The sequence below is a fragment of the Pteropus alecto genome, unplaced genomic scaffold (assembly GCF_000325575.1).
Source record: "Pteropus alecto unplaced genomic scaffold, ASM32557v1 scaffold46, whole genome shotgun sequence".
Taxonomy (NCBI): domain Eukaryota; kingdom Metazoa; phylum Chordata; class Mammalia; order Chiroptera; family Pteropodidae; genus Pteropus; species Pteropus alecto.
In genome coordinates this window covers 943,561-956,394 of record NW_006439231.1, presented here as the reverse complement: position 1 = coordinate 956,394, position 12,834 = coordinate 943,561, and the positions used below count along the sequence as shown (strand labels likewise).

Genomic DNA, 12,834 nt, shown 5'->3' with positions numbered 1-12,834 from the left:
TCACTTATATATGGGATATAAACCTAAAAGCAACAAACAGGACAAACAAAGAAACTCATGGACATGGACAATGGACTAGTGGTTACCAGAGGGGAGGGGGTAGGGGGAAAATAAATAAATAAAATGTTAAATAAATAAATAAAATATTTAAAAAAAAAAGAAAAAGGAAAAGGAAATAAAATCTAAGAATTAGGAAGCCCTATCAAAGTACTTTACTGTCTCAGGAGGTTCTATTCTAATTCCTACAGGACATTATTCTAATTCCTTACATTATTAATAAAACTTATTGTTCTGATGCAGAAATACTTAATTTTGGAATGTTTTTCTTTTTAGATGTTTTTATAAGCCGCTGAAATTTATAACTTCTGGGAAATAGGTATTACTATGATTAAATCCAAGATTGAGTTCTTAAATATATTAGAATCCATATTCATTCTCACATGAGTAGTTTCTTCTTAGCCCGCTAAAACTATCTGTATAGAATTGCTTTAAAATAAACTGAAGGTGGTGATTATACTCATATGCACAAATATATATAAACTAGTATTTCAAACAAGTATGTTTTATAGGATGTAATTATAAAACAACTTTTAAAATTCTTTAGTAATAGGTTCTATGCCCTATAAATTATAAAATGTGGTTTCAATTTAGAAATTAAAATACCTAGGTTTTTTGTATAAAAATTTGAACTTGGCATAAAGTTGAGAGTTTTCCTTCCCCAAGCTTTTTAATCATCTGTCTTGTTATTCCTCCTTTTCCACTCTATCACCTGGATTTGGACCTCTCTAGGTCCTTACTTGAATGATAGAGAATTTGGCATCTAGTTTTGGATTCTAGGAACTTAGTACTTATTTAAAACTCACGCCCTTCTAGGTTTTCCTGTACTTTGAAATTCACTTTCTGCCTATTGGTGGAGCTGTCTCAACTATAGTTCCCTCACATGGATAAATGTAACTATTCCAGCCTGCGTACACTCCTTTCTCAGCATTTAGACAGCTAGAGATATTCCTATTCCTTAACTTGAAATCTGATTACCACTCCAAGTGGTCTCTTGGACAGGACCTAATATGATGGGGCTTTTTTTCTGGGTGGTCTATATCTGTTTCATAGGAAACATTTATGCAGCATTTGTCTCAAAGACTGGTCTTTCAAACTGCCCACAGGTTCCATCTCCTCTTTACTATGCTGAACAAGCTCCAAGTCTCTTGCCCTTTAGATATTTCAGGTGTGAATTAAACTCCAGTCCACTGTGTTACTGAATCTTTGAGAGTCTTCTTAGGGTCAAATTGATCTCTCCTTCAAAGCCAGTCTCTCAGCTTGATATGAAGGGGAAATCACTCACATATTAAGGTGGTTGTAGTATGAGAAATTATAGCTCACCAATCTCTAAAGATAACCTCTTTAGATATCCTTATCTCCAGTTTCTGGCACTTTTACACCCTTGATGAAAGACAGTACATTCTGTGTCTCTGTCTTGAGTGAGCAACTTTATTCAAAGGTTTATGGACATATGCTATGACTATGATTCCTGTCAATGGTAGCAGCTGGCATTACAGTCTACCTAATGATTGTGCTTGCACAAGCAATTGGTCTGTGTCTATAGAAGGGTGTATATGGAAAATGAAGCAGACATTAGAAAACAGTTGTCTGGGAGCTGGCCTCTTTACTACTCTATAGAGCTCCAGTTCTCTCTATGTAAACTCTTTTCTCCTTATAAAATGAAATGGATGTTTATTTAGCTAAACAGCTTCTTTTCTAAATGTATTTTTTTTTTCCAAAAAACACTATGTTTTAAAGCAATAGTTCCCAACCTGTGAGCTGTGAATTATATAGGATAATGGCATGATGGCAACAGTTGATTCTAGGGAAAAGTATTTATATAAACACTAGGCATTTTTCTTATACATATATGTATTATTGATTTTCAAACATAGGTAGATACAATTAATTAAATACAAGTTAATTTAAAAGCATTACTAAGTTTACAGTACTTGTTTGTCTGTTCTGTTATTCAACAAAATAATTCTATTGTGAGAATGTGAAAAAAATTTCTATATAAAGGTTCTCATCCTTCAAAAGTTTAGAAAAGAGTAGGCTGAAGAGAGTAACAGAGCAGGACAAAGAGAATATGGCACAAATAGCTATTTTTAAGAGAAATCAAACTCACGTATCCTATAACGTTTTTCTACTTTATGTGAAATATATAGAAAAATTTGTACTGACTTTTTTATTTATTTCATCTTTCAATAATAGAAAATACTTTTTGGAGGGAAGTTTATGAGAAGAAAACATCATATAAAGAAAAAATATACGTTTTGAAATAAGAAATCTTAGTTTAGAATCCCACATTCTAGGCTTTTATATTTATTTGTTTGTTAATGCATTGATTATCTCTTCAGAAAGTTGTAAGTTCAACAACGATAGAGACTATAACTACTTTATTCATTAATGTACTCCCAGCACCTAAATATTTACCAGGAATTAAAAAGAGCTTGTCAAATTTCTGGGTTCAGAATGCCCTAAGCCAAAGGTCACTAAATAGCTAAGACTGCAGTAATTGTTATTAACCATAACAAAAATTCCCTCTGCCAAATAATCTTGTCTGACTCTTTTCTTTCCTTCATTCTCAAGTTTGCAACTTTCTTAATAATGGGAAAGTAATTCCATGTAACTGGAAAGCCAGACGTCATGAGTACTTACCATTAGTGGTGAAATGAACAATAAGTCCAATGATTACTGTAGCAATCACCATTATTAAGATACCCAGGGTAATCTTTCCACACCTTGTGAGTTTAATTTTTGTGTCTGATTCTGTTCTTCTGAGGAAATAGGAAAGGAAAGCAAGTGTTAATATGAGAAAGATATAGAACATTCTCAAAGATAAATATGGATTTGATGTTAAGAAAAAGGGCATTATTTTATATTAATTATGGATTCAATGGACTGCTGAGCTTGAAAACAACATGTAGAATTAGAATATAATATTTGGCTAGATTATTTTTCAGTACATATGAATGACAATGGTAATACTAAAATCAAAATTAATTCATACAGCAAATAGTTTTAGATGTCCTATATGGTAGGCACAGCTGTAGAAACAAAGATCTCATTATGGAGCTTACATTTTAATGAGGAAAGATAGACAAAAAAGCATAATTAATAAAATCCATAACTGATAAAATGATTTCAAGTTCTGTAGGAAAAAAGATAGAGCAAGGTAAAGATTAGATATATGGACTATGTGTGAAATGGTTGTGGCAGGATGAAATATTAAATAGAGTAGTCAGGTTAAGACTATTGAAAAGGTAAAATCTAAGCAGACTTGAGACAGGTGAGGGGGTTAAACACACAGATATCTGGAAAGTTCTAGACAGAGAGCAACAAATTGACAAAATCTCTGAGGGAGGGGCATGTCTGATGTGTTAGAACTACAGTGCAGCTGGAGCAGTGAATAAGGTAAAGAGGAGTAAGACACTAAGTCTGAGAGGTACCAAGGCCCAGATCAGGTAGGGCCTTGTACGTCCTTGTAATTATGTTGGCTTTTCCTTTTAGTGAAATGGGAGCATTGGAGGGCTTTGGGCAGAAGACTATGATGATCTGGCCTAATTTCATAGTGGGATCCCTCTGACTACTTTGTGGAGAGTAAATTGTAGTGAATAGAGTGGAAGCAAAGCAACAATAAAGGATATGATTACAATAATCCAAGCACAAAATGATGTTGGTGTAAACCAGGATGGTAGAAGTGGAGGAAATGAAAAGGGGTTAAATTTTACATACATTTCAAGGATAGTGTTGATAGGAGTTCTTGATGGATTGGTGTCAAATGTGAATGGAAGAGAATAGTCAAGGATGGTTTCCAGTTCTGTAGCTTGAAGTTTTAAAGGATAGAGTTGTCGTCAACTGTAATGGGAGGGCTGTGGGTAAAGTAGGTTTTGAGGGGGATGATATGCATTTAGTTATGTTCATTTTATGTTTTAGCTGTTCACTAGGCATCCAAATAGAGATGCAGGTTGGATATACAAGTCTAGAGTTTGGCATAGAGGTCTGGGCTGGTGATGTAAATTTGGCACTCATCAACATAGGCTCTGGTAGTAGATGAGATTGGCAAGGGAATAAGTATAGATAAAAAAGACCAAGATATGATCATTGGAGCACCCTCATATTAAGAGAATATGGAATAGAGAAAGACATAGCAAAGAAGTTAGAGAGGAAATAACTAGTGAGAGTAGGAAGAATACCCGTGGAAAGTGGTGTCCTGGAAGCCAATAGAAGTGTATCAAGGAGGAGGAAGGGGATCAACTGTGTCAGACAGTGCCAACAACTCAAATAAGATGAACAAATTAACACAGAAAATTGACCATTGGATTAGCATCATAAAGGTAATTGGTGATCTTGATGAAAGGCGTTTTAGGAGTGAAAGGGGCATGAGACTAGTTAGAGATGGTTTGAAAGAGAGTAGAAATAGAAGAACTAGAGAGTGGTCCTTCATTCTTCTTTCAAAGAGCTTGCTGAAAAGGGGAGCAAAGAAGTGGGACTCTATATGGTGAAGAAAATGGGATAGAGAGAAGTTTTATCATGGAAAAATTAAAATATAGAAGAAAGTAGAGGAAATAATTTAGTGAACCTCCATATATCCATTGCATAGATTTAAGAACTATAAACATTTTGCAATTTTATATATTTTTCTGACTAATTTAGATTAGTTACATAAAAATAATTGCCTCATGACATTCAACCATAAATATTTTATTTTCTTTCTAAAGAGTTAAAAGTATTTTTAAAAAGCATGACCATTGTTATACCTAATAAATTATGAATAATTACTTAATATCTCCTAATACCAAATTCATATTCAAATATTTCTACTTGTTCTTAAAATGTCTCCTATAATTTTCTTATTATTGAACAAAAATCAAAATCTGTACGTTGTCCTTGGTTAGTATATCTCCTATATCTCTTTCAGTCTAGAACAGCTTTTATACTTTACCCTTCCTTTTTTTTTTTATGACACTTACTTGAAATATAGGGTCAGTTGACTTAAGAATGTTCTACTTAATAGAATACCTTTATTTTTCAAGAAAACTTAAATGTTTCATTTTGTGACAATTATAGACTCACATGCAGTTGTAAAAAACAATTGAGAGAGATTTGCATGTACCTTTGTCAAAAATCAGTTAGAGGATATTTATACGGGTTGAGTAAAATGTGAATTTTCTTCTCTACTGTTAATATGTTGGATTATATTAATTTTATTTGAATGTTGAACCACTCTTGTACTCCTGGCATAAACTACACTGGATATTTTTTTTCAAGGAGTTTTTAAATTATAATTAAAATTTCCTTAATAGTTATGAGTCTATTAAAAATCTATTGAATGAGTTGTGATACTTTGCGTTTTTTCAAGGAATTGGTCTATTTTGTCTAAGTTGTCAAATTTATGCATGTAGAGTTGGTAGTACTCCCTTATCCTTTTGATTTCTACAACTATGTAAAGAAATCCTCTGTTTAATTGTTTAATTTTCATATTAGTAATTTGTCTTTGTCAGTCTTCTTAGAGGTTTGCAGATTTTATAGATTTTTTTTCTGAGAAACAGTTTTGTTTTACTGCTTTTTCTATTGTTTTTCTATTTTCATTTCATTAATTTCTACTCTCCATTATTTTCTCCTACTTGCTTTAGGTTTATTTTGTTCTTTTTCTAGGTTCTTGTGGTGGGAGCTTAGGTTATTTTTCTAATGAGTATTTTTAATGCTATATTTTCCTCTCAGCACTGGTTTTTTTTTTTTTAGCTGTGACTCATAAATTTTATGTTTTATTTTCATTTTTACTTAATTTAATGTATTTTTAAGATTTACTGTGAGAATTCCTTTTTGTTCTATGGATTTTTTAAAAATATGTTATTTAGTTTCTAAGTGTTTTGAGATATCTCTGCTATCTTTTTAAAAATTGATTTCTATTTTGATTCCATTATGGTTGGAAAATGTACTAAATGCAATTTGAAGTCTTTTAAATGTTTTGAAGTTTGCTTTATGGTACTGCATATGATTTATCTTGATATATGTTCCATGGACTCCTAAAAAGAATATGTTCTGTTGTTGGGTAGAGTTTTCTACAAATGTTGATTAGATCCTGTGGTTGAGGATGTTGTTGAGTTATCCTAGATTTATTGTTTTTCTGTGCAGTCATTTAACACTTATTGAGAGAGGTGTTGAAATCTACAACTGTGGCTTTGAATTTTTAAATTTCTCCTTTCAGTTCTTTTGATTTTTGCTTCATATATTTTGCCGATCTGTTGTTTGGTAATGCACTTTTATGATTGCTATGTCTTCTTGGCTGATTGACTCTTTTATTATTATACAGTGGCTCCTTTATCATAAAATGTCCCTCTCTGGTAATTTTCTTTACTCTGAAGTGTACTTCTTTATCTGATATTAACATAGTCACTCCTGCTTTTATTTGAATAATGTTGCACTGTAAGTCTTTTTCTATCCTATACCATTAACCTGCCTACATCATTATATTAAAAGTGAGTTTCTTGTTGACATATGATTAGGTTATATTCCTTAAAACCCTTCTATTAATATCTGTCTTTTAATAGTATATTTAGAGTATTTACATTTAGAGTAACTTAATATTTTAGGGCTCAAGTCAGACTTTTTAAAACCTTAATCAAAACAGCCTTCAGAAGTTCTGGGGGTTTATTCATCATTTTTAACAGACTCTTAGGGATTTTTTTTTTATAGGCATTAAATGATACATACATCTTGGAAACAATAGTTAGAGTAAGGGAATAATATAATAAAAGCTTTTAGAATGAATTACCATATTATTTATAAATTGGGAGGCAACTTTATTTCAATGTATCTATTTGGCATAAACAGAGGAAATTTCTCTTTAGAAATTAAATAATTTATTGTAATCATGCTTATTGAGCATTTTCTATGTGCAAGGTATTGGGCTAGGCAAGGGGTATACAATGATGAGCAAGATTACTAATGTAAAATGTAAGAACCATAAAGTTAATTTTGTTTTATATAGTATAAATATTGTATAGTTTGCTGGTTGCTGCCATAACAAAGTACCGCAGACTGGGTGGCTGCAAGAACAGGAATTTATTTTCCCACAGTTAGAAGTCTGAGATCAATGTGCTGGCAGGTTTGGTTTCTTCTGAGGCCTCTCTCCTAGGCTTATAGATGACTGTCTGCTCCTTGCATCTTTATATGGTCTTCCCTCTGTACATATCTGTGTCCTAATTTCTTCTTTTTTATAAAGACACCAGTCATATTAGATTAGGGCCTATTTAAAAAACAAAAAAACAAAAAACAAAAAAAAACCTCATTATAATTTAATTACCTCTTTAAAGACCCTATCTTCAAATAGTAGTCATTCTCAAGTATGAGGGGTTAGAGCTTTATCGAATGAATTTTGAGGGCATAAAATTCAGGCTATAACATATATTTTTATATTTTATATTTGGTTTATATATTTTATATTAATATAATATAAATTTATTCATATTTACATTTTATTTTTAGATTTTATATACTATACACCCATATGTACAATATCTCAGGTAGGTTTGTATATATGTATGTGTCTATATAAGGTGTCTTTGAGATATATGTATCTCAGATTTCTATATTTTTATATATAAATAAAAATACATTGAAATTACTATACTAAGTATTGATTAGTTCAAAACACCTATATTAATTTGATTTTTATTTGCAAGCAGAATCAAATATATTTTTTAGGAAATTTACTTTTTATTTATTTAATAGTTATTCCCTGAACAGATGATATTTCCTGAACAGATAATATTAACTAGATCTCAATGCAGGTAAGATTTCCAAGTCAAATCTTTTCAGAAATTTCATTTTACTTAAAAAAACTTTGACCATTTAAATATATTTTGTCCAAATTATGTTTCTACCCTGCGTATAAAAACGAATATCTTAATATTTCTATCGAAGTCTAACGCTCGTGAACTTTTTTGGGTCCATAATAAAATAAAATTTAAAAAACCTAAAGGACATCTCACTATGTAAAAATTTAGAGGAAAACACTTTATACCAGTCTGATGAATTCACTTCATGAGTTTAAAATAAAGTTTAAAAATTTGGGAAGATAGCTAACTAAATGATATGGTAATATCTTGTTAACTTAATTTCCTATAGATGAGTATGTTATCCTAAGCAACCTTTTCCATACTCACAGATATATGTCTATATATTTTACTCAACACAGCTTGCCATGGAATAAGTCTTGAACTGTGAGTTCATCAGATTGAAACTTGATGTGACAAAAATTTAGAGTATATTTTCCTATTCTTCTCAACCATGTCCTTCTAATAGGTTAAATCATATAAAGATGCTGCCTTTGCAGATCAAAAAATGAATATTGGCAATTTTACAATGTTTCAACCCATAGATACACAGGTAAACTTTATTTACTGTTTTGCCTTCTTATTTGTCTGTAAGTTGATATAATACTGATTATTGTATACCCGAATTTGTTTATTAGGGAGTATTGTTTGACTTCATACTTCCCCCAATGTAAAATTTCTAGAATAAGAGATATATAGCCTTTTGGAACTGGAAGAGACTTTGCAAATCACCCATTCTGGTTTCCTAATTTTAAAGAAGGAAAAACTATAGGACATTTCAAATCTAGGGAAAAGAGCTTTTTCCTTTGGTTATTAGTATACTTAGGGTTGGAGTTAGGATTAGGGTTCATTTCTGATCTCCAAAAGGAAAACGAAAGCAATCTGACTTGGAACTGTCACTTATTTTACAGCCAAAATTTAAGATCACTGTAGTGATTTATCTATCTGAATTCACAAATGTCAAATTATGGTAATAAATAAAAGTTAATTTTAAAGGCAGGTAAACTAAGAATTTCTGTCATTCACACCAGTTTTCTAAGCTATAGATGTTCTTTCTACTTGCTAAGGGCTTAATTGATTTGTTCTTGTGTGTTTGTGTGTGTGTGTGTGTGTGTGTGCACGCGTGCTTATTTCTAATTCAAAAGGAAAATTGATCTTTGTCATCATTCAGTTTCTTTTCTTTAAAGTGTTCTTTAAAAACAATGTCAGACATACAAATTCCACTTTTTCTGAAGCATTATTATGTAGAATGTTGGTTGAAAAATAGACTACTTATTACTCAACAGAAATTGGTTCTTGGGAGGGAGTTGAAGCAAGAAATAGAAAAAATTGTTTTGATTTCAGCAACATGCCTTAATTTTCCAAAATGTTTTATTTTTTTTCACCAGATATATCCTGAAGCCATTCAATTGTAATAATGATAAGACAATAAGGATATCAAGAATTATTTAGGGATTTTAGAAATGGTGGCTTTGCTGGTAAGTTGTACTTAAAAAATTATTAATTCCTTGAAAGAATGAATCCAGGGTCTGTCTACACATAATTTCTCATTTATTGTTTCTGGAGAATAAGGAGCATAGTAAGTTAACATGAAGGACATAGAACACACTACTTAGAAGCCAAGATCATATATTTTTACTGGAGTTTCTGTTAATTAAGTCAAAAGGATTAACAGTAACTTAACTTGATGGAAAAGATTTCAAGGGTTCTTTTATGGCCGATTAAGCTAAATATTAACATGAATGTGTAAAAAGACTGATTATTTGAGCTGTTTATCTGGAAGTTAAATTCAGCCCAATATTATACTCTTCACCTAGAATCTAGCTAGACATTGGCAAGAAATCAAAACCAGACAGTTGCCTAAAAGTTTTATTAAAAATATGGGTCAGGCTCAATGAGTTTATCAAGCTGTGAATTTTACTGGATTGCCAGGAAAGACTGCAATGTGTAAGCGAACATTTACATTTGTGAGTTAATTTGATTAGCTTAAGAATCATAACCTAAGAATTACTTGTCCATCTCTGTGTGCCGTGAAACCAGTCAGCACACTTCTGTGACTTCCAGGCCAGTTGTTATCTGAGTTCACAGCACTGTTAATGGGAAGAAACAAACTTTCTTCTTGTTGCTGTTTTTGTTTCCAACTACAATGTTAAATCACACCACTAAAAATATACTGCTGTGAAGCATCATGATGTTTCAGTAATTAAAAATTAAGACCTAAACTCTGGTCTACCACTTCCTATAGGTAAAATAGCATATTAGGAACATAAATATTGTCTCTATATCAACATACATTATTAAAAATAGATGGATGTAACAATCTTGTATTTTTTTCATTTTTAAAGTGAAATGATCTTTTTAATAGTAAAATCCCCCAATTTTACTTTAGTAATTTCAGCAGTTATACATATACTTCTCATGAATGGTCTAATTGTGATGGAAAGATTTTTTTTAGACTAAAATTAACAAGCAGAACAGATTCTAATGATAAAATTTATCAATCTTATTTATTCTGGTTTTCCTTTACTTACGATTTATATTGCTCCTATTTTCATAAAAGGTTGAGGGAGCAAATCATTTTTAAGAATTTTAAAATACAAATGAGGCTACTGTAATTTGGTCCCTTAAGGAAGTTTGCCCAAGGAGCAATGACAGTACACCCTGCGGCCCACATCCCCTTAAGCCCACCTGTTCTGCAGTGGTGTCCATGCCTGTTCCCTCTGCAGAGGTTGTTGCTTTGCCATCTTCTCCTCGAGTGCTGTGCAGCACAGTCATTCCTCACCTATTTAGCTTATGAGATCCTGTAACTTTTATGTGTTTTATGATAATAGTATAATGATAATACTTGGCACTCAAACCACTTTTCATCTTCAAAGTGCTTTCTGAACATTTGCTAATTAATTTTACATCAGTAAAACATGAACTATATATATGCTACTCCATGAATAATAATCACATGACCGAAGTGGAGGCAAAATTTAAAACTCAGTTGTTGTGACTAAGGAAGCAATATGATCACCTGGTTTGAGAAGGACAATGGGCCTCTACTCCGTTTTTGCATTTTGTCAATTTGGAGATGAGTGGCTGCTCTTCTCACTCCCTAGAATCCACTTCCAAAAATTTTGGCAGGTTTGTTACTCTTTTTGGTGGAAGGCCAATGGCTGTCCAAGCCCTAATCCTCCATTATAATCTGAATGCTCTCCAACTCATAATGCTCTTGTCTCTTTCAATTCATATATCATCCTTTCATGAATTCCTTCCTGAAATTTTTACAGCTACCTTAATACTAGTACTCATTAAATATTTTTTCTTTCTCTGATATTCAAAGGGTGTTGATTTTTATTTAAAAAAATCTAGGTTTAACTAGTAATTTTCCAAAGTTTTGGATAGCATTCTGGTTTTTAGTAGCCAATTTAGATATTGGCGTGGAGACTAGATAGGACACATCCTAATGTTTAACCACATGGAAGAGAGAGAATTTGCCAGAGGCCAGAGACAGAACAGTAATAAGGGAGAATCCAGTTATACTGGGGCAGAATACTTCCTTGGGTAACAGTCTTTATTAAAGAGGCTCAATCTTATTATAAGATCAAGTGGAATTAGTCTTCTACCTATGCAACCTCCTTCTTCCTAAACCATGTAAAGAGAAAGATAATCAGAAAAATCATATTTGTATTAGAATGAAAGAGAATCATAATGGCAATTCTTGTATCAGTTATTAATAGGACTTTGACTAGATTTTTTATTCTTAAAAAATTTCCACTTTAATTTACTTGAGCTTTCCAGTCTTTATGCTTTTCTCCTTATCTTCAAATATCTAGTATGTTTTTCTTTCTCTCATTTGCCTGTGTATATCCTATTTATCCTTCAAGTTTAGCTCAATCCTTACTTCTTCCATGTGGGCTTCTCAAATATACTGCTTTATCATCTGAAACTCATAAACTCGTGGGTGATCCACCAAAATCTACACGGGGTTTGAAGTACATAAGGCTAGGAATCAAATGAGAAACTTCCTGAATTATCATCTTAGACTGGTCTTTGAAAATCAAGAAACAAAGTATTCTGATATAGGATACATTTTCCTTCATTGATCAACAAATATTAGATAATTAAGTTGTGGTACATCTAGACAATGGAATATGATTCAGTACTAAGAAGAAATAAACTATCGAGCCATAAAAAGACATAGAAGGAACTTAAATTCATATTACTAAGTGAAAGTAGCTGAAAAGTCTACATATTGTATGATTACAACTATATGACAATCTGGAAAAGACAAAACTATGGCAAAAGTAAAAATATCAGTGGTTGCCAGGGGTTGGGGGAGAGAGAAGGATGAATAGGTAAATCACAGAGTGCAGTGAAAATACTCTGCATGATACTATAATTAATGATTGATACATGTCATTATACATTTGTGCAACTTCATAGAATGTACAAAACCAAGAGAGAATCGTAAGGTGAACTATAGACTTGGAGTGATTACGATGTGTCAGTATAGGTTCATCAGTTGTAACAAGTGTACCACTCTGATGAGCAAAGCTGATAATAGGGGAGGCTACGCACATGTGGGGCAGGAAGTGTATGGGAAATTTCTATGCCTTCCTCTCAATTTTGCTATGAACCTAAAACTGCTCTTAAAAAAAATAAAGACTTTAAACAAATGTGTTGCACACCTACTATGGCTTTAGCACTATACTAATTATAGAATTATAAATAATACCCTAAAATGAATATATCTCACAATGAAGGCAGTCAAATAAACTGAAGATTAAAACATATCAAAATAAAGATGGAGCATTCATGGAGCACTATGTGAACATGGAAATGAAACCAAATCCTACTATTGTGGGAGGAGGTCAGAGAAGAATATTCAGAGGGTGTGATATCTGATCCAAGACCTGAAAGATACACAGGAATATAATATTCTGACAGGTGGAGGTAATGAATC

General features: G+C 32.0%; 1 protein-coding gene across 1 annotated transcript in view; it reads right to left on the bottom strand.

Annotated features, from left to right (window-relative positions):
• LOC102879930 (transmembrane protease serine 11C) overlaps window positions 1-10,627 on the bottom strand; it is a 61,380-nt gene extending 50,753 nt beyond the window's left edge. The window contains exons 1-2 of the mRNA XM_006916513.1: window positions 10,572-10,627; window positions 2,701-2,816 (exon numbers count right to left, since the gene is read on the bottom strand). Of these exons, the coding sequence (XP_006916575.1) occupies window positions 2,701-2,816; window positions 10,572-10,627 (172 nt within the window). The remainder of the gene's footprint in view (window positions 1-2,700; window positions 2,817-10,571) is intronic.
• Between the last annotated feature and the right edge of the window lie 2,207 nt (window positions 10,628-12,834).